The 22450-nt window shown below is 31.4% G+C and overlaps 1 protein-coding gene and 1 long non-coding RNA gene across 12 annotated transcripts in view; one reads left to right on the top strand and one right to left on the bottom strand.

Moving 5' to 3' along the window:
* DENND1B (DENN domain containing 1B) overlaps positions 1-22450 on the top strand; it is a 260965-nt gene that overhangs the window by 155807 nt on the left and 82708 nt on the right. For 9 of the 10 annotated variants that reach the window (XM_077902342.1, XM_077902344.1, XM_077902343.1 and 6 more), the window contains 3 exons: positions 3210-3255; positions 8060-8161; positions 19919-20044. In XM_077902342.1, the coding sequence (XP_077758468.1) occupies positions 3210-3255; positions 8060-8161; positions 19919-20044 (274 nt within the window). The remainder of the gene's footprint in view (positions 1-3209; positions 3256-8059; positions 8162-19918; positions 20045-22450) is intronic. The other variant, XM_077902346.1, reaches the window with a different exon arrangement.
* On the bottom strand, positions 295-22423 carry LOC144316447 (uncharacterized). 2 transcript variants are annotated; one of them, XR_013382398.1, is made up of 6 exons: positions 22313-22423; positions 19240-19334; positions 14303-14497; positions 1955-2067; positions 1125-1240; positions 295-507 (listed from the first exon to the last, which is right to left on the bottom strand). It is a non-coding gene; the product is annotated as an uncharacterized LOC144316447 (long non-coding RNA). The 2 variants fall into 2 exon arrangements; XR_013382397.1 differs by lacking the exon at positions 1125-1240 and having other exon boundaries at positions 301-507.

Raw genomic sequence — 22450 nt, 5'->3', positions numbered from 1 at the left:
AAGGGAAGGTGGGAATTTCTATTTAACAGTTACAGGATTTCAGTTATACAAGATGGTTAAGCTCTAGACATCTGCCGCACAACATTGTGCCTATCATTAACAATATGGTGTTGCACACTTAAACTTGTATCTTAAGAGGGCAGATCTCATGTTAAGTGTTCTTACGGGAGGGGGTGGAGGGAAGGAGAGGGAGACAGAGAGAACTTTAATATGGTCAGTTCATGACACTGCCATACACACACTCTTAGCCTTTCTGAGTCCTTGAATGTCTAGGAAGTACTATGACTATAGGACCAGTACAATTATAGTCATCCATTATTTATTCAAGAGTGGTTGAACCACTTTTTTATTTAGGCTACCTATCTGACTCTTCTTTCTGTGAAAGGAGCAGATTTAGCTTTTAAGAGAATTTTTTTTTAAATATAAATAGAAAATTATGCTGTTGAGATTCCCTAAGTTAATACACTGCTGTTACTGTGTGCCCATGGGTGGTCTCTGTAAGAAAACCTAAAAAGAAAAAAAAAAAAAGCTATTACATGGTAATTATTTTTGAATAAAGATTAATTGCTATGCAAAAGAAGCAGCAGTCATAACAGAGCCTTTTGTATCCTATCTTTATAAAATAACTTCATTGACAGAAAGATCTAGGACAATTTTGCATGTGGATGATAAAACATCTGTGTTGCCAGAATCTCTTCCTGACTTATTAACACCCTTCTAATTAGGAGATTTCAGCTAAGGTTGCAAAATTACTTTTGTGAGATTTCGCTGATTTAATATTAGGATGTACACATTCAGTTTTCATGAGAAAGAAAAAACTATTCAGTAAAGTCTATAAAATATAAAATTTGTCTATAAAAATGTTCTATAAAATCTGTATGCAAAACATCATAATTATTTTAGGAAATTATGCTCTAGAAGAATAACATTTGTAGTTCTAAAATCTCTATTTTTTATTTTGTTAGTAATTAGTGAGATAAGAACACATAGATACCCAGTAATCTCACAGAAAAAGTTATGAGTTACTTTCTTACTAACTTCTACATAGGAACCCTTTATTGGATTTTTATTCTAGCTTAACAACTGCTAACCATTTATGTTTTGTATTCCAAGAAATGACTAACTTTCATGAGGTTTTAAAAGTATTATCTTAGCTGTATTTCATAGGACTTCCATAGGTTAGCTACTACTTTTGGCTCTGAAGTTTTGAAGTCTGATCTACTTAATGTTCATCCAACATCTGTAAAATAGACATAATAATTGTTAATTTTAGGTGGCTTATATATTTTTTGATAAACCATTATATTAAAACGGGTGTCAAAATTGGAGATACCATGGACTTTCTACGTTGTAAATTTTGTGGGTAGGATAAACCTAGTGTGAATTGGAAGTTTGCACAGTAACTTGGGTAATTTTGTACTGTTTGGACATGGACAGCTTGACATATTTAAGATCTTGGGATTTGCTACCCTGTTTTGTGAAAATGTTCTGAACCCAGTCGTGAGAGCCCAGAATAGTTAGTGACATATATTTTATGTCTTCTGCGGAGTCCCAAAAGGATTCCAGAGATGAGAACTTGAACAAGGGAAGTAATCAGCCTTCCTTTATTTAAGCAGAAGTGGAACAGTCCACATTTATTTCTCCTGTTTCCTTTTGAAGGCAGAAAATCTGTTAGGTCTTAAGAATATCAAGGCCTATAAATAGTTCTTAACTTTCAGTCAAGTGATCCAGAATATCAGATCAATTCCAGATGGTCTGTTGTATTAAAAATAAATAAATAAAAATAGGAAGGAACAAAGCTAAACAAAAGGGAGATAGAATCTAGTACAATAAGTAATGAACAGAATAATGTGGAGTCAAGTATAAACTTTAACCATCCTTATTTTTAGTGAATTATGGATATATATTAGTGATTAAGCCATCTTTAAATAAAGGTGGAGCTGTTTGAGGTTACCTTGAAAACTGGATCTTCGAGGTGCCTGTGTTAGCTTTATCTGTGATTGGTTCTCAGTAGCAAAATGGATATGCTGGAGTTTGGACAGCTCAACTCTGTTCGTGAAAATGATGCTTGAAAAATTAAGCAGATTCTTTGAAAAAGACTTTTCATTAACAAAATGTTTGCATTAAATAGAACACAGAGATGTCTATACAAGAAATGTCAAAAAATGTTATATTTTTAAATAGCTGTTTATTTGCATAATTTCTATCACCTTTGTAGACATCTGCCCATTCTCATGTTCTCTTGTTAAATAATATTTTAATTTTAAAATGTCAAGTTGGAAATTCCCTTTTTGTATTTCATGAGAAATGTTTTTGAAATTACTTGTAAGCCCGATTTTATATTACAAAAATTACTTAATGTCTGTATCGTCTGATGGAGTATAAGATCTGCAAGGGAATATATTCTGTTTATATTTATATCATTTATTATTGTATCTAGCCCATAGCCCAGGTTCTAGCACCTGGTGTGCTCCACAGATTATCTGCTGAATTAATTTAGTGCTATTCTTAAACATATTAGAATATTTTGATTTGTTAAAATTATTTTATTAATAGAAGTGAAGCTGGGATAAATAGGAATATATGACATTTCAATAAAGCCTAAGGTACGTGAGCAGAAAGATAGAATAGAAAGTGAGTGATAACAGTGGAGGAGGAGCTTGGTATCTTTGTACTTCTTATTCACAAATAGTGCTTGGTAGATAGTAAGTCTCAATAAATATTTGGTGACTGACTCAAAATATTTTGGTGCCATAGTAGCACCAAAACAATGATGGTATATTAAGAAATTCATTGAAATAAGAATCTAATTGAATAAAAAAGTATATAAAAAATGAATAAATTTGATAATTAGGCTATATCTAATAGGAAGTGTATGGAAGATTTGACTCAGACTATGGCCTAAACTCTAATCTTCTTCATAAATAAAAAATTTTTTTAGGCATTACCACTCTTTAATTATAAATTATTTTGTGATTTTTATGCAAAACAACCTTAATTTAAATATATTAATGGCCTCTCAGATTAAATTTGACTTTTATATATTGAATAATTTTAAATATCTCTAATGGGCTATATTAGTACTATACATTTAATTCAATATTAAAATCTTTTTAAAAATTTAATTTTGTAAATCTTCTGAATTACTTATATTGTTGTTATAGCTTTAATGAACTTACAAATATATACATTATATATCTTTAATTTAGCGCTCCAATGCCATACCTGATTGGAATACATTCCAGCCTCATAGAGGTAAGTATCATTGAGACATGAGATACATGAGTGATAAATTAATTAATAAAAATAATAGTTAAAACAGTTGTGTTTTAAAAGAGTATCAATTGAATAGTATAAAGCAGTGACTAGCTTCATATTTGGGGTATACTTACATGATCATTTTCAAAAAGGTAATATTTGGAATAATTTCATTTTAATTAATATACTTAATGACCATCTTCAATGGCATGAAATTGAGGAAAATATGTTAATTTTGATCAAAGTCGTGAGGTAAGTTTTAAATGTTAAAATCATACTCTTTGATGATCCACTTACTTTATGTCATGTGGGATCTTTTATATCTATTTCTTTTTCAGGCCTTATTTTGAAGGTCAGAGGTTATGTAGTTCTGAGTCATAAAGGGAAAATGTTTTTATTTTTCAAGCTACATTTATGATCCAGTTTATCAGTGTGCTTTTTCAAGATATGATTTTAATACACTAATCATGAAGTTTTAAATTAGAATATAGCTTTAAAATTTTTTTAAATTTTCAGTCCTGTTGGAGATTTAAAATTCACTAATTTTTTTGCATTGTTATTACTTCATTTCAAAATGATTTTGTGACTTGTCATCATTATAGTGAAAAACTTTGAACTTTAAATACGTTGAGCATGGAATCAGAGAGATTTCCAGAGAAGACTTGTTAGAAGATTAGATTCTAAAAAAAATAAATAAATAAACAAAAGACTTCGATCCAAACGAAAGACTTGGATCAGTTGCATGGCATCATTACATTATACTAGCTGATTTCAATTTTATTCAGTTTTCTTTCTTTTTTTTTTTTCTTTTGCTGATTGTGCATATTCACCTTTAAGCCAATTCCTAATTGATAACTATAACCAATTCATAATCAGTAACTCCTAAATGAGTTAGATTTGGTTTTCTCATTAGTTGTCACTGTATACACTATACATCAGTACTCACTTTGCTCATCAAGGAAGATCCCCTTGATTATTTTAAAACTTGTGAGGATCATGTCTGGAGAAGTCATGTTCCTCCTATAGTAGTCCTTCTTGAGTTAGAGAATTCTACATGTGTTCTGGTTTTGGTCATTCTCTTTTTGCAGAATACTAGGGAAACATTTGTTAAGTCATTAACAAAGAATACATTTTAATGAATTTCTTTAATAGACTTACTTTGTTTTTAATTTTGAAGTCTATTAGATAAGGTTATGCATCTCTATGTTTACTAATTTTTAGGAAACTTGTTCTTACTGGCAGTGAAAGGTCAATTTGCATAAAGCAAAACATGAATGAATAGGTACTTAGTCTATTATTTGATTTTGGAATATATAACTGGTATTTTATTCATCAGTATTTTCACTGTATAAAATCTAAGTTTAGTAGGTTGGTATGTTTCAAAGAAGTCATCAGATTTAATTTTGATATTACTGCACATCTCTTCTTAATGTATTTAATAGGACACAAATTTTTTTATTTGTGCAGATGAAAAATATTTAAAGTTTTTTATTGTACCTATTGATATTATATTTTTGCATAATGGTTTTATATCAAATTTTAAAACAACTGATTCAGCTTTTCCAAAATATTATGGAAGTGGGTGCATGTTTTAAATATCTGATTACATTTATCACACATATATGTTGGATACCTATAAAGAAAATCAGTACTTTTTCTAAGGAGCAAATTTAAGAATTTTTTACTTCTTACGGTATTGTCTTAGAGAAATGGTCCATTCTGATTTTAAATTGGCTCATGATTAAATGGGACTGTTTAGATCCATGATTAGATTAGCTGAAATGTCTGTACCTTTTATACTCTCGATTTATTGAACTGTCTTTGTAGTCAGTTCTATTTAGTTTATTTTGTTTAATAGTTAAGGAGAGGGTATATTAGGAACTTCAAGAATGTCTTTAAACCAGTTGGGTACCATTTAGAACTTTCTCCTTAATTTATTACAAGATGATACACATCCTGCAATTCCATTCTTATTATGTCATTAGTAGGCAGGTTTTTTTTTTTAACTAAAATTTGTATCTTTTGTGCTTTTTACTTTATATTAATGGTATTACAATTAAAATGTGGATGTATCTATTTACATATTTTGTATGTGAGACTGAGCTGAATAATTTTTTAAACTTTGCTAGACTGAAGTTACAACAGATTTTTTTTTTTTTAGGAAGAATCAAATATTCCCTATTCTCTCTTGATCAAGACAGTTTCAACATACCAGCTTTACAAAGACTTCTAGACATAATTATTCAAAGATGTGAAATTAGTATCCATTTAAATCTTTCTTTTAATTATTTTTATGTAGTCATGAGTGAAATATGTCTAAAAATCTTTTTTTTTTTTCAATGTAAATTTGCTCCCCAGAAAAAGGATAAGGAAATTTTGTTCCCCCTGAATGAGACTTTAGGGAGGAATTCCTATAAATGATGACAAATAAGTTAGTGGAGGCTACAAATGATAAGGATTGCATTATATGTTTTAAGATATACAAACAATTCTAAATAAAAGTTGTCGTAGTTTTACAAGAACATATGATTGCTGCCACTGTGTCACTTCCTTGCTTTACATGATGCACATTTGTAGTTACATTGCATGGAAGGGTTATACAGAGAGGAGATGAGAGAAAAACTTACCAACTTTAGTACCTTACTGTTGTCCTTAACAAGACATTCAGTTTCTGTCCTAATATTTTCTTATACTTGAAGAAAAAGGCAAATTCTCCTTTTTATTACTCTTTCCTGATCCAAGCAAGCTTATGAATTTTATGAGCTATAACAATATGAGACAGAGAAAGTGGTACCATTTTGTATGGTGTAGGACCTTTTACTCTTCTTTAGAAAATAGTTAAAGCCTGTCTTGGAGGGAAACATAGCTAAAATACTGACATTAATCCAAATTTAAAGAAAGTTTTAATTACATACTACTTTTCCCTTGTTGCTTATGTAGAATCATTCTCATTGTAGTAGGTCTTCGTTGTATTGATTTATTGAAATTAATACCTTTTCCATTGTTATTGAATGATCTCTTGGACAGAATTTAATATTCAGCTATTATCGGACTTTTTTAAACTAAGGAAAACTTGGAAAAAAGTATATATTTATGTTAATACTAATCTTCTTTATTCAGAGTTTAGCATTTGTATCATCACAAAGTATTTAGGCATCATATAACCATTATTCCAGGCTATTTGGAAGAACTCATTTCAGCCTTTAACAAGTGCATTGGGTTTCTGGATTATCTTTATAGTTTCTGTTAAGGGACAACTTAGAATTGAAAGTAGAAATCAAAATTATGACACAACTTCCCCACCCAAATGCCACTGATATAAATATACTTTTGCTTATAAAATAGGTTATTTTTGTTGTTATGCTGTATGTAATTTATAGATAACTGCATATTTATATATGTAAGCCTTTTTTACATATATATATATACACACACATTAAGGGAAAGGGAATTAGTTTATTTATAAATGTTTTGTCAATAGTGTTACAATCGTAGGTGATTCTCTGTTAATTTCTAAGAAATAGCCATCCTCTGACTCTTATTTTAGAATAATTACAATGTCTTTAACAAGATGGATTTTTAAAATCATGTGTTCCTTGATAATTCATATTATACATAGACATTATGGCTTTCTTAACACATACAAATACCGTACTCTAGACCATCATTTCCCTAGCAAATTTAACATTCTACCTAATTTGCAGATATTTGAAGTTCTAAATGGATCAGGGAAACTAGAATCTTGAGCAACTTAAAAAATTTGGTTTGGCCAATTTAAAATTTAAGATATTTAATAATTCTCAAAAATGGCCATTATTATGGAATGTCATTTTTAAAAATACCATACTGAAAAAAATACTACACTGAAATTAATTGACTTATTGCTAGCTGGCCTATACAATTAAGGAATTCTGAATTGATAGATATATTTCATTAATGAGCACTTTATTTGCATCAAAGAGTAATACTATTTGCTATCATTTAAATAAGGCAAATGGAATTAGATGATTTGCTTAAGTATAAATATCAGTTTAAATAGGAAAAAGAAACCAAAATTTCTTCTTTTAAGAATGAAAAATTTGATGAAATTCTAATTTACTATCATTAGTCCACATATTGAGAAAATTTGACCATTTGACTAAGTCGTCAAACAAAAAAGACAAGTCAATTAATCTAATAGGCTATGCAATTTGATCTTTTATATTAAATTCATGTGATAAATATTCCAACAATTCCTTATTACTGTTCTGTCATTTTTCTTATTCAACTTACAGTCCTCATCATCAGCTTACACTGAATTGATATGGAAATACAGAGAAAATATTTATTAATTTAAAACTTGGTTCACTACAGTAGTCTTAATTATTGGCTTATGTTATCCCTACAATATGATTTATGTTAAAAATAGGTATAGAACAAGCCACAAGTTCCTGTATCATAGGATTGAAATTCAGTTGATAACGGTATAAATTTTTGTGGTTTAGTATAGCTGTGCCTATTTTGTGAGTTTTTGTTGTAATATATCTTTGGTAATTATATTCAGTATCTCCAAACTAAGTCAATGTGTTTAGATGAGCAAACATTTTATTTTAAGGATATTTTACCCAATCTTCTTGAACGGTTGTAGGCAAACTTTCATGAGGCAAAGTGGTTTATATGTTCTTATAGCATAGGATTTTCCTTTTTTCTTTTCCCAAGGCTAATTATCATTAAAATAATTTTCTCTACATTTCTAAGCTCATCATAGTTTTGGAAGGAAAATATACTAAGATGTTTATTTATAATTGTGTTTTTTAAACAGAGAGTGAAAAATAAATCTTTGGAGGATGTGGTTATGTTAAATGTTGACACAAACACTTTAGAATCACCATTTAATGACTTGAACAACCTACCGAGTGATGTGGTAAGTCTGAAGGTTATTTTGTGGTGAACATATATCTCTCTCTATATATATCAATATATATGTTTTCTCCTGGACCCTTGTATTACCAAGACTTATTTTTCCCAATTTTCTATCTGAAATAAAAGGGATGAGTATGTGCATGGGTGTGAGAGGAATCTGTGTAGATTCTATATTTAATATTTTCTACCTTTTGGCAGTTGAGGAGATGTTGAATGGAACATCCTATTCCTATTGTAAAAGTAGGATCATAATTAAAAAGCTAGATGCATTCATTAGGCAGAGTTTCTTTAAACCTAAGTCTCTTCATCTCATCTTAATCATTATATTACAAAGTAGGCATTTCTGTCTGCCTAGTGGCATGTCTTGCAAAAGAATGAGAGAGTTTTTGAAGGCAAGGAGAAGAAGGGGGCCAATTACCGGCTTTTGCTTCCCTGCCACCTGCCAGTGCTTTTCCTTTTAATTAATGATCTGATGGCACTGGTCAATATAATAAGAAATGCTTGTACAGTTGGGGTCAGAAAATTCTGGCTTTGATCTCCCTCAACTTTTTGAAACATTTATTTGTTTTCTCTAAATTATTTCAGTTTTATTTTAATCTTTTCTATCCTGCTGAGGGCCGCAAGAATGAAAACCTACACTGTTTGTCATTTGCTTTGGCAGAGCAAAGACTGCTTACTTAGAATTCTATTTGTAAATTAAACTGCAAACCCAGTTTGTCATAAAAGACATCTGATCCTTTTGAAATGACGAAAACTGTCTTTTGTCTGTAAAGGCTGATAAATTAAGTGCCAGTTCTCTTCTGGTCTTTGATCTTGCAGAGGGTTTGTGTGTGTGTGTGTGCATGTGTGTGTCTGCAGCTTATAATAGGATATATTCTGTATTTCATGTTAGATAGTCACCAAAACTGCATTTTTGGGGCCTTCGTATTCCTTAGAACGGTGCAAAAATGCAGACTTCCACTGTTTCTGTATGTATATTAATGGCTATTAAGAAATATCTTAATGACATAGTTCTAAGTTAAAAATAACTCTCCTAAAAAACTCCAGTTTTTTTAGGGATAGTCAAATTTGAAAATAAAAATCCTTCGTCATATATTTTTCTGCATTATGCAAGTACTTTGAAATCATTATCAGGGAGTTTGAAAAAGTGAATTTAAAAATTTTGGACAAAAAATACAATGATACTGACTTTGATTGTTTTTATAGCTAGTGATGGGAAAAATGTGATTTTAAAGTTAAAATCAGATTATCTATGCCCATAAATAAACTAAAATACTTGCTGACCTTGAAACAAATTAAATTGAACTACTTTATCTTACTGTAGTAAAATTTATGCTATGTATGAACAAATCCAAACCCAGACCAGTAAAGAATTATATTATCTTTTAGCTCATTACAAGTAGATTGCCTCATTATAAAAATTTTGCAGAAGCTGCTAGAAATGATTAGAGTTATTAACTTAGAAATTCATCAAAAAATTCTTCATTGGATAGGAAAATAATTATGAAATAAAGTCCCAACTACAATACTGTCTTTATGTACAATGCATTTCCTACTGTTAATGCCCTAAGGAGAAAGGATTGTTTATTTAAAAAAAAAAAAAGAAAGAAAGAAAGAAAATGAAAAAAGAGAAATAAATCAGCTTTTTTGTGTCATTAAAATTTTTATAGTCAATTTTAATGATGGCTGATTTTATTTCCTTGAGAAAAACAATCCTTAATAGTAATTTTTTTATGGGTGATTCTTTTTTAATTCAGAAGTACTACTTTCCCAGTAGAATTAGTTTGATATTAAGACATTTACTTTAAAATAAAAGGAAGTCAAATAGTACTCATAAAATACAAGAGCCTAAAAATGTAAAATGACAGGAGGAACCATCTTGTTATTTATTTATAAGGAACAGTTAACTGTTTATAACCAAAATATCATAAAAATCATAAAAAAGGCACACTGCAAGGTTCTATAGATATAACCATGCGTATGCTTGAAATTAAAGAGTGCAGACTTACAGACAAATTTGAAAAATGAATAAGTGGATACAGCCGTGGAGTGGAACTAGGACCATTTGCTGAAAGTATATGAGTAGTTTTAAAGTTATGGTCATTTTCTAAAAATATTTTAGGTGATTGTTTAACCCCTCTCTAATAAATTCAGCTTTTTCATCAGTTTTACAAGAGCTATCTCTTATAGTTCTGTAGGAGATATGATAAAGTATCACATCATACTTTCTCTAATTATAAATGTTTTAAATGAGATGTGTTAAAATTACAAATGATCTTACTGATTTTTTTTTGTGATTTGAATTAACAAAATCACTTGAATCCTGAAAAATATTACTACTGGTATTGTTTGATTATTTAATAAATTAACTGATATTTAAAAGGGGGCCTTTTAAAATCATTCACCAAAGCGTTTAAATTATACTTAGAGGCTAGATGACTTTCTATGCATGTGCACTCTATTATTGTGTCAGCTTGACCAGTGGTCTTGGCTGTTCAAAGGTCAGTGGTCACAGTTGTCCTGAATTACTAGTTCTTTTTTCCTGTGGACCCTCTGCTGTGTTGCATGCTGTAATCTTCTTAATGGCTTCATTCCAATATTCACACATAATATTTTAGATTTATTGACTGTTAGAAATACTACCATGCCAGTAGCAGTTCCGCTACTCTTAAGGTATTTAAAATTGGAAAAATAAATCAGGGCAAAGCTTTCAGGAATCCTTTGTTTTCTTTAAGGGAAGGGAAAAAACTCTCTTCCTGTCTTCTGACAAGAACACTTGTTTTTCGATTTCATCATTTCACTATAGATTTAGATCATTAAAAGAAAAAAACAAATGTTATTGAGAGTGATTTTAACGATACTGATTATTACATGGAATATCTGTTAAAAGCAGTAGATCCATTAAAATATACTTTTGTAGTTTTCTGTCTAAATGCATTGTGATTTTATTTTTTAGTGGCTATGTCAAATATAGATACCTTCAAACATGTAAGTTGAGTGTTTTGAAATAAAAAATTTTAGGGCTATGTAACAACATCAGTTGAATTTATCAGTGTTACTGTGGTATGTTTTTAAATGTGGGAAATTGAAACAGTTGAATTAAATCCATTTGAAATTTCAAGTGAGTTCATTTTAGTCTAAGAAAATGTACTACTGAGACCTCCTCTTTTCCAAATATATACACAAATTTAGTTTCAATTACATAATAATTTAAAATGTACTGTTTCTAAGGTATTACTGCTCATTTTAATTTTTATCATTAATATTTTAAAGTAATTTGGAGAATTGTTAACTATTTCAAAAATAAATAGGGAAACTCTTGTTAGAAAATTAAGCTAATTAGAATTATAATGGGATTTAGGAAATCTCTTCATGAGAAAATTAAGTTAAAACAATTTTAAACTAATTCTTATAGATGAAAGCAAGTTAAAATTGACATCTGAAAACGTTACATGCATTAAAATATCCATTACCAGAAAAATGAATTTGGCCTATATTGCTTAACTGTCTTTAAATAATTTTAACTCATTAGATTGTAAAAAATATTATTCTCTCAGGCCATACTTATCCCTATTTTAGGTAAGATGAAGACATAGAAAGTATACTGTTGATGATATTTCTAGAGCTTTAGTTTATATAGTTTGATCCTCTCATACTTATGCCCCAAATACTAGACCATGGTACCTCTCCTATAAACATGATATACAATGTAATGAGTAATTGTTTTGGACTTTTATATAAAAGCTTACTCTCTATTCTAATCTTGGTGAAGAAATATCAGTATGTTGTATTTTATTTAAATTAGGATTGTTAACACTGTTTTAAGAACTTATTTTTATCTTACATATAATCTACTGGAAAATGATTTTTTATTTTCTATTATGAGAATTTGTAGGACTTTTAGTACACGTAAGCATTATTGTACAATTCCCTATAGACCCTGATATGTTATAGGATAGCTACATTTAGTTTAAAGCATATTTAATTACTAAAAAATTGAAAATACTTTATTATAAAATGGGGCTATCTAAAATACTGTTTCTTGTAGTGACCCTTTGGAGAATCACATGAAGGAAAGGTTAATGGTTTTATTTTGCAATTAAAGAAAAGACACAAATTGCTCTGAATCACCAAAAATCATTAAATTAAAAGCCTAAAGACCTAGAGAAAAGCCCCAAATTTCTGACTTGAAGTAAAATTTTAAGATACCTACTTTCAAGTGTGTTAATTAATTTTGGAATAAATTTGGAAAATAATTGGCTATTTTAGAGAATTTTTTTAAAATCAGCTTTTTAAAAAATATGTAAATAAATTTAACTCTTGCAACTATGTGAATAGTTAATAGATATGTTTAGTTTGTTGGATATTTCCTCTAACCTAACATGAAGGCTTAATATGTTAAATTGTCATAATATGTGTTATAAAGAAAAAAAAAAGACCCCAGAGAATATTATATTAGTTCCAGGTTTGCCATAGCTCTGCTCTAATCCTTATTATATTTAGCAGTAAATAAATTCCTCAACAAATTTCTGGAGTGGTCAGGTTAGGAAGGTAACCTAATTTTATCCAAGTTCTAGAGTAATTATGAGAAGTATTTTTTTTTTTTTTTTGGTTTGATAGAGTAGACTTCAGGAGACAAATTCTGCTTTCAGTTTTCCCCTAGAGAAATGCAGTTATGCTCTCTCCTCAATCTCCAGCTGTTAGAATTCAGACACATAGATGCACGTAGCCCCTGCCACAAGCCTTAGTGCAGGGCTTTGTAAATAGTAGGCATTCAGTAAATAATGGTTGAAGGGAAACATAATTGCATTTCTTTTATCTCTGTAATAGAAGTTGCTTTTTAAAGTCCCTGTGTAGTCACTTCTTAGAACATTTTATTAGGATTTTTTCATCTGACTCTTACAGTAATGAAAAGAAGAAACCTGGATGCATGTTTAATATATACTTTTTCGGCCGTGCGTGTAACTTATTTCCTCTCTCTGGAAAGGGAGACCATGTTGTAATGGCAGTCACTGTGCTTCTGCATACTACTTTGGGTGTTTGAGGAAACTCACTCTTCTTTTAAATATTTTCAGAGATGTGACTGGTTATAAGAGATTTTTTTGTTGTTTGTAAGTAGACTATAGGTTTTGATATTTTTTGTATTTTCTTGGTGTGTATTTTTTAGCTGCATTTTAAATACAAAAGCAAAAGAAAACAAAAAGCAAAACTCAAAACCTTAATTAATTCTGGGCTTCCAAGCTATATTTTTTAACTGAGTAAGAGAATCTATCCCTCCCACTGCAGTGATCCAGACTTTAGCAGTTCCCTCCTCCTTGTCTCTGTACCTTTGCCATTTTAAAGTTGATTTATAGTTTGTTACTCTTAGTGATTTTAAGTACTCATGAAGTTCCTTGGCTTTCTCATGGGTTTTCATTTCCAACTAAATTACCTAGCCTTTCTCCGAATGTCTTTTTTCCCCGTATCATCTTAATAGCATGCTTCTCTCTGTTCTTAATGCTAGTACATACATACATATGCACATACATACATATATACATACATATTTAATGTAAAGACCTTAATTTTGGCTTTAAAAATAATTTCCAATTTGTTTCTAGCCCTTTAAGTTCATGGCTTTCCCACATTCAAAAGACCTTTTGTATGTATGATATTATGAGCACTGTCATAATAGTGGTTTCCGGATCTTGCTGATAATATAATGACTTGGTGAACTTTTAAATGAATTATGTTCCTGGGCCCCATCACAGATATTCTGATCCAGTGAACTAGAGAAATTAATGTAGAAGTGTGACAGTTTGCTACTTACATATTTATTCATTCATTCAGTCATTCAAATATTTATCAAGCACCTACTATTTGCTTGTATTATGCTAGGAGCTGAGTGAACAGGAAGACATAATATACTGCTCTCATGGAACTCACATTCCATTCATCTAAATGCAACCACATGGCCACACCGTGTCAGAAGGGATGTTGAAAAATAGCTGGGTCAAGGTAACTGGGTTGAGCAAGTGCCAGTCAAAACTTAGGATTTCTCTTACCAAAGAAAGGGAGAGTGGATGTTGGTGGACTAGCAGTCATCTCTGCAGTAAGTAAGCTAAAATGAAAATTATTTTAGCCAAACTGATATCATTCTTACCAGTTGAAAAACTCAGATCAGCCATTTGTGGTCCAGCTGAGCTCAGCGTGTCAACATCTGTTTCCAGAATTGGCCTGAATGATGAGTATGAGTAAGCATTGCAGAGTAGCAGTAGGAGGAGGAATAGCATGTACAAAGGTTCTACTGTGGGGAAGAGGTTGGCAAATCCAAGAAATGGAAGGAAATCTTGTATAGCTGCAGTAAGATGAACAAAAGAGTTATGCAAAATTAGTTTGTATGGGACACTTGGGTAGCTCAATGTTTGAGCATCTGATGCCTTGCATAATGGAGCCCCGCACTGGGGGCTCTCCGCAGGGAACCTGATTCTCCTTCTCTCTCTCTCTCTCTCTCTCTCTCTCTCTCTTTCTCTCTCTCTCTGTGTGTGTCTCTCATGCATAAATAAATAAAATTTAAAAAGAAACCCAAAATGAGATTGTAGAGATATGCAAGAGGTGCTATCATAAAGGATCTGTAGCTCTTGTTAAGGACATTTGGACTTTATTGGAAATTCACTGGAGATATTTAGCAGAAGATTGGTGTGATCTACTTTAACTTCGAAAAATCTCTTCTTTGGGTCTGGGTCCTGAAGATGACTGGGAATAAGCAATGAAACAGGAAGATCATTGAGACCATTTGCAGTAGTCTAGGTAGAGATGCTAGTTGCTTGAACTTGGTAGTGGCAGGTATGTAGAGAGAAGTGGACAGATTTGAATCTCCATCAGAGGTCTAATTTACAGTGCTTGGTGATGTATTGCATGTGGGTGATGAGAGAAAGGGTGAAGTGTTGAGGAGGACCTGCAAGATTCCTCTTTGAGTTACTGAATGAATGGAAGTGACATTGATATTAGAGACACTGGCCTGACATTGGGCTTGAGGTGTGGGATAAGAGCAGTTTGGTTGTCTTAATTTCATAATGGCTTCTGAAAGGAAAATAGTGAGAACTGGCCCTGTATTAATTGAAGTTCTAAAAAAAATAATTTAGGTTTTGATAGGTAATTTAAGCATACAAAGAGACAATGTAATGATACCCTCCACAAATATATCTTATGCTTTTCATTTGATATGGTTACTGTTTTAATCCTAAAGTAGAAGCTTGCTAGAAAATTAAGAAGGTAAGGTTAATTTTGTTTCTAAAAAAAAAAAAAAAAAAAAACATTAGAAGGATTAAAGAAATGTGGGGATTTAAAATCTGATTCATGTACTGACCATAATATGTTTCAAGGGAGAATAAAATATTTTATCTTCGTAACTTTTTTCTAAAGCGGATAATTATTTGAAGCTGCGACTTTTCTAAATGTGTGTGGCTTCTCCAGTACAGTGTAGTTACATCAAAGGAGGTATTTAAAACCATCAGAGGGGTGTTTTAGAGTTGTGTAGGTTATCTAAATACTATTTCTGGACATTTATTTTTACCTTCTGTTCTTTACCCTCATGTTTATTTTGTGATCCAGAAAGCAAAATTAAAATTTCTGGGTAGAGGGGTTAATTTACATTTCGTGAAAAGACACATCTAAAAGTCAAGAGAAAAATCTGTCACTTCTCTGAAAAACTTAGCTCCTTTAATAGGTTTTCTCTTCCTAACTCCCGGTTGGCATAATTACTTCCTTACTCACACTGTGTGCACGTGCCTTGCACTCTTTTAATTTATACCTGTTTGTTATGTTTACTCATGTAATTCCCTACTTTTATTCATAGTCACTTTAGTGTTAAGAGGGTAAAAGTGGAGAATTGGTGGTAATATTATTCATGTTGCAGTGAACTCCCGCTGTGCTAAACCCAGGTTATAATTCCTCCAGTGGATGGATGCTTAGAAGGCTGAATTCTCGCTGTGTGAAAGGAATTTAAACATTTGATAAGAGTGATGAAATTATGTCTATTTCTGAAGTTCTTTTCACTGTTTAACTTTTTTGGGAATCTAGTATAATACCTAATAAGACTTAAAAAGATAATTTATTTACAGACTAAAGAATGACATAATAAAATCAGATGTCAGTTTTCAAGTAATCCTTAGCCATTGGAGATTGAGGCTTGCTTACTTTCTTAAGAAGAAAAAAAGAAAAAAAAGAATAAAAAAAGAAAATAGTGGATACTTTTTTGGTATCACATAATGGGATTGTGTGGTAATAGCCATGTGACTAAAGTTACCAATGCTCTTCTGGGTTCAGGATGACATGTGACTATAAACTTTGGGATTCCGGGAGAACATGTACATTTATTTCCTAACTAAATTAAGAAGTTTGGAAGTTAAAAGAGAAAATGCTATTTCCCAGACCAAATATTGAAAAAGTACAAAAGAGACACCACCGTTTTTATAGATAGAAACTGCTAAAAGCTAATTAGCACTGCAAAGGGCATTGGCAACTGGTGATAATTTACTCCAGTGATCCAAAGGACAGGGAAACAGCAAGGTTGACCCAGTCACTTTATATTAGAGTCATATCTTTCTGTCTAAAACTGATTTTAAAAACTATATTTCATTTTTACAAGCTATTTTTGAGCATTCATTTGTGCATCTAGAAACCACTTAATTCACCTGCTCTCTTGGTCTCTGAAAAACAGGAACAACTGTAGATCTACCTACTGATAGTCAAAACCTGCCTAGAAGAGGTCAAGGAAAACCTCTCTTCCAGCAGTTTGTAAAGCTTGAAATAATGTAGAAATAGGCAAAGAAACAAAGTGACCATATTTCTTACCAGGCAATGTTTTAGTCTCACATCTCTATATGAAATTAGATAGTATGCTCATGTAGAATAGTACTGTTCAATGGAAATGTGAGCCACATATGCAATTTTAAATTTTCTGGTAACCACATTAAAAACTAAAAAAAATAGGTGAAATTAATTTTTATATATTTTATTTAACCATATATTCAAAAAAAATTTTGTAATGAAATCACTACAAAAATTTTTAATGACATATTTTACCTTTTGGGGGCTATTAAGGTCTTCAAATTTCAGTGTGTATTTTACACTTAAAACAAATCCCTGTTTGGACTAGTCACATTCCAAGTGGCTACTGTATTGGACAACACAGTTCTAGAACAAATGTTTTCTTTTTTTTTTCCTATTTTCTGCAGAGCTCCTGAGGGAGCTCAGAAACTACACTGACTGGCTAATTTTGAAGATGAAGGCCCCATATTTACGGTTTCGTTAGGTAGGGCTTGTGGCAATATGATTAATATCCTAGATAGCTTAAGCGGTATTGAATTCAGCACTGAAGGATTTGGAGTAAAGAAGGCTAAGGCATGGTTTGACTTACCTCCATTCTCTGTGGGCATGTATTATGATTATCTTAAGAATACTCGATTTGTGGAGAACTGAATTATCAATTTCATGTTTTATAGAAGAATGCACTTTGAGGAATTTTCTTTTGCAAAGATGTAAGTAAAGCATGACATTTAAAATAGTTTTTTTATTTTTAAAAGTAAAATTTGAAAATAACCCAGCCATTTACTTTTTATAATACATAAGATATACTTCCATCATTAGCCTTTTTTGGGGGGAGCAGTTTTTAAATACACGTGTTGATATTCATTCCCATTGGTTTTCCTTAAAGACATTTAAAGCTTAAAAAATGACATGATTATAAACTTTAGAAATAAGACATTAAGTCATAAGATATGGTTTTTCATCATCTAGCTATATTTATTGTTTGAATAGGTGGGTTACCTAAAAATGTGCATTTATTGAGTTTAGATTTTAATAATAAAAACTTCCTCTTAAATGAATCCTGATTTATGCACTTTGTGGGCTAAATGAATTAGGCTCCAAACTTTTATCTGAATCTATGGAGCTTGGATATAAATTGAAAAGATCACAGCTATGGGGAGAAGACCTATACTGCAAAGGCCTTTCTGCATAGATTATGAACATCATAACTCAATAATTTTTTCAAAACTGTGGTTATAATTGGACCCAATGGGGGTCTCTTTCTTTGATCAGATCACAGTAACTGTGACTTTACACTGGAAAATGTCACTACTGTGAAGGTTTATCACCTGTAGAGCTGGTCTTTCCTCTGATGCTGTGTTCATTTCTCATTAGCATTATTCAAAGTTTAGTTGTTAATTAGGTTGACACTTCAATTACAATCATCATCTACAGGAATAGCCAGGGCTGCTTGCATAAAGAAATTTAAAAAATACCATTCTTTGCATATATATGTAAAGGAGAAACGACATTATTTTGTTATCTGGTAGTTTCATAAGGGTAAGGATATGCTTCGTTAAGGGAACAATCCAACCACAATTTCTCCCACCTTTTTTTTTTAAGATTTTATTTATTTATTCATGAGACGGGGGGGCGGGGGGCGGGGGCAGGACAGAGACACAGGCAGAGGGAGAAGCAGGCTCCATGCAGGGAGCCTGATGTGGGACTTGATCCCGGGACTCCAGGATCAGGCCCTGGGTTGAAGGCGGTGTTAAACTGCTGAGCCACCCGGGCTGCCCCCGGTTTTGTTTTTTTAAGAAAACAAAGTTTTTATGTGACTTCATGTTCCCATGTAAAGCATCAATAAGGAATGTATATGAGCACCAATATTTTTTAAGTGTAGGGAGTGTGGTTTTCCATAATGTGTAAAGAATTGGTCAGGTGAATTAGATGATAGGAACATATCACATCGCTTCCCCTTAAAAAAAATAAAAGTATACATCAGGAGTTTGACTAACCTATAAAATACTCATCTGAGTAAGGGCCATTCATAAATAATACGCATTCTCTAAGATAATAGAACCTGAAATTGAAGGATCAAAATGTTTTAAAAATTTAACAAATTTAGATGCTTGAAAAAATTATGCAAACCCTTGGGTAATAAATTTTTCTTTGATTTAAAAACATTTTAATCTGATTACTGGCTTATAAGGCAATGACATTGAACACAAACCCAGCACACTGTGATGGAAAAAACTGGACAGAACTGGGTTGAAATCTCAGTCTTACCATGTATTTCCTGTATACTGAGGACCAACTGATTCACATCTTTGAGCCCCTGTTTCTTCATTCATAAATGGTAATATGAAGTCTTTTTTAGAAGCCTGTGAAAATTAAATGAGACAGTGTATAACATGTGCATAACCTACTCATGATAGGTTCTCAATCACTTTTAACTTCTCCCCCCTCTTTTTGTCTAATAATGGTGAAAACTGTTCAACAAATGACTAGAAAATTACATATGCAAATGAGGCTTCCAAAAATAAAATTAAATGGTAAGTGATCCTGGAGGACCTGTGTAACAAATAACCTTACATGGCAGAAATGAACGATACCCAACCGGCTTCATCTCAAAACAAGTAGACACATGTTGTAATTGCTAAAAATCTGCAGAAAAGTGGCTCACAAGCAGTTTACTGTAAAATAATTAAAGCTTATTTATGTCAAGAGGCCTTGGGAAAAAAAGAGAGCATAAACCAATTTGCATTAGCACGTTACTATGGGCTCCTGCTTTCGTTTCAATTAACAGACCAGCAGGTGCTCTCTGCAGTTAAAAAGATAAGCTATCTGGGAGGAGGATGAGTTTTTGGCTGACCTGCAGACACTGTGGTTTGCCTGCTGATTGGGTTCGTACCTCGCTGTACCAATTTCTGAGGTGTTAATTTAACTGTTCCTCTCTGTCATGCAGGTCTCGGCCCTGAAAAATAAACTGAAGAAGCAGTCTACAGCTACGGGTGATGGAGTAGCTAGGGCGTTTCTTAGGGCGCAGGCTGCTTTGTTTGGATCCTACAGAGATGCACTGAGATACAAACCTGTAAGCATTTTATTTCATCCCTATTTTAATTTGCTTTTTTATGGTTCTTTGGAATGGGGCAGAAAAAAGAAACATTTTAATATCACACATGAAAAAAGTATCATAAAGGTCTTTCAAAATCCAAAATAATATGCTTTAAGACCTTATGTTCTGTGTCCAATTCCTTGACTTTTCAGTTTTAGTTCTTTTAGTAACCTTCAGTTACTGTTTCCCACATTCTTTTGCACATCATCTTACATGGTGTTCTCAGTTGCCTCCCTCTTAACTAATTAATGAATTGTGTTAATGCATTTTAATGAAGGTACCTGATCTTAAGATTTTGAAGAAATTAACCAGACATTTGGGTTTTATAGATTAGTGCATTTAGAAGTGACAAAATGAAAGTTTAAAAATATTGGAGCTTGCAAATTTTGCAGTATTTGGAAGTTTATTGTCTTCCTATTCCATAACACTTTTCTGAGTGGGCTTATCTATTTAGCATATGATAACTCATTTTGGCATTTCTTTTTGTTTTAATACCCTAAAAATGATTATTCTGTAGAATTGTAGCCAGGCAAATTTTTACATAGTCCAAAAAAGGTATAAATAAAAATATATTTGTTTCTTTCTCTGGATTATTGGTTAAATATGTTAGTTGATTTTAATGAAAATAGCTACACTGCCCTTCCATGACTGAATGAATAAATTGTAATGGATAAAAAACACTCAGTAATTAGTAGTAAGACCTGCTATCTACTAGGAATTCCACTGTTCTTAAGCTATGTAATTTTGACCCATTTCCTTATCTTTGTAGACTTTGATCGTCTCATTTGGAAAATGAGAATTCTTACTCTTTCCCGGTCTACTTTTTCAGAATTGGTGTGTGAACCCTATCATAAGCTATGAAACACTACACACAGTGAATGGGTTATATCCTTTCTAAACTGACTTCTCAATTAGTAGTTCCCACCCAATGACTCTTACATCTCTGAGGAGTTACTGAGTTACTAGGAGTCCTTAAATGGATAGGCAGATCAACTGCTGTCTCTAGAGAAGTACATATGTCTAATTTGCATGCTAATCTTTTTGAAATATGTGTCTATTTTTTAAAGCATTGTAGAAGTCATAATATTGCACGTAGTATACAATGAGGGAATCACATGGGAGAGTCTTTAAAAATCATTGACAGTTAGATGGTTTCCTTTTTTAAAAGACTGGAAACCAGTCATCTATACTAATAAAATTATAAAAATCATCCAGTTGTCAAATTTTTTTAAAAAACATATTGATTTCAAGTTTACACTACAGGAGGGAAATTTAGAAGTATCACTTAGCTTAAATTTTGCCACATTTAAATAATTTTTAATCTTTGCAGGCTACATTTTTGTTTTCCTTTTTAAATATGTGAAGGACTTCAGGTTTGAGGAAAGCAAATTGAAGAGAAAATTTTCTTAAATGATTTAAATAATCAGTTGAGAAGCTAAGGGTCCAAGATTTCAATGACTTTGGCTTACTTTTTTTAATCTTCAAAGCCAAATTTCCAATTTCTATAGGAAAATACATATTTTCATCAGGGAATATCTTTCCTGTTTATCAATCACATCTTATTATAAATTTGTTTGTTAAATTATCTACCTTTTTTCTTTTTATTTTTGGTGTTTTTTTCCTTTTTTCTAGTAGTTCTTTCTGGAAGTTGAGGGACAGTATTTTCATCCTATATGTTTTCTACATTTCTTTTGACTCAATCTTGAGTGAAAGTTTAATTTTTAAAGTATATTAACTATATTTAAACAATTTTTTTTATTTTCCAAAGAAATAGTTTTTAAAGAAAATTATTTGTTTCTTTGTTGTGGATATTTTTGTTGTCATTTAGGCATTATCTTTAATTACTCTATATTTTACTCTATATTTTAATTCATTAAAGGTACATTTTAATGAATTACTCTATATTTTAATTCATTAAAAGTACATTTACTTTTTATTTTGTTAACTCTTTTGGACATTTATATAATAGGCATATGTCTTTAATATACTTTGATTGATATTTTAAAAAAGAGCCACATTTAGAAGTTCGAGTTATTTCATGGTATTGTCTCTTTTCATAAAATATCTCAGTAGTATCCTCTAGCTATTAGGGTACAACTGGAAAAAAAAACATTACTAAATAGCTTTAAATGAACACTTCTTTTAACAAGGTATTACTTTTCCAAATTTCATGATTGTTTATATACATATAAAAGCACATCATTCTTTTTATTATGTTATCTCTCTCGCCTTCCAAAACCAAACCTGTAGATTAGGCCTATGACTGTCCTTGCAGGTCTTGGGGATGGCCAGGCACTCTGTCTGTCTTGACTTCTTTTCCTAAACTTTGACCTCTGTGCTGAGAATTCTGCCTGAAGTTCCAAATGTCCCAAGCTTCTCAGG

Source organism: Canis aureus, chromosome 6 (genome assembly GCF_053574225.1).
Source record: "Canis aureus isolate CA01 chromosome 6, VMU_Caureus_v.1.0, whole genome shotgun sequence".
Classification (NCBI taxonomy): domain Eukaryota; kingdom Metazoa; phylum Chordata; class Mammalia; order Carnivora; family Canidae; genus Canis; species Canis aureus.
The sequence above is the reverse complement of the archived record's forward strand: the minus strand, read 5'-3'. Positions and strand labels throughout refer to the sequence as shown.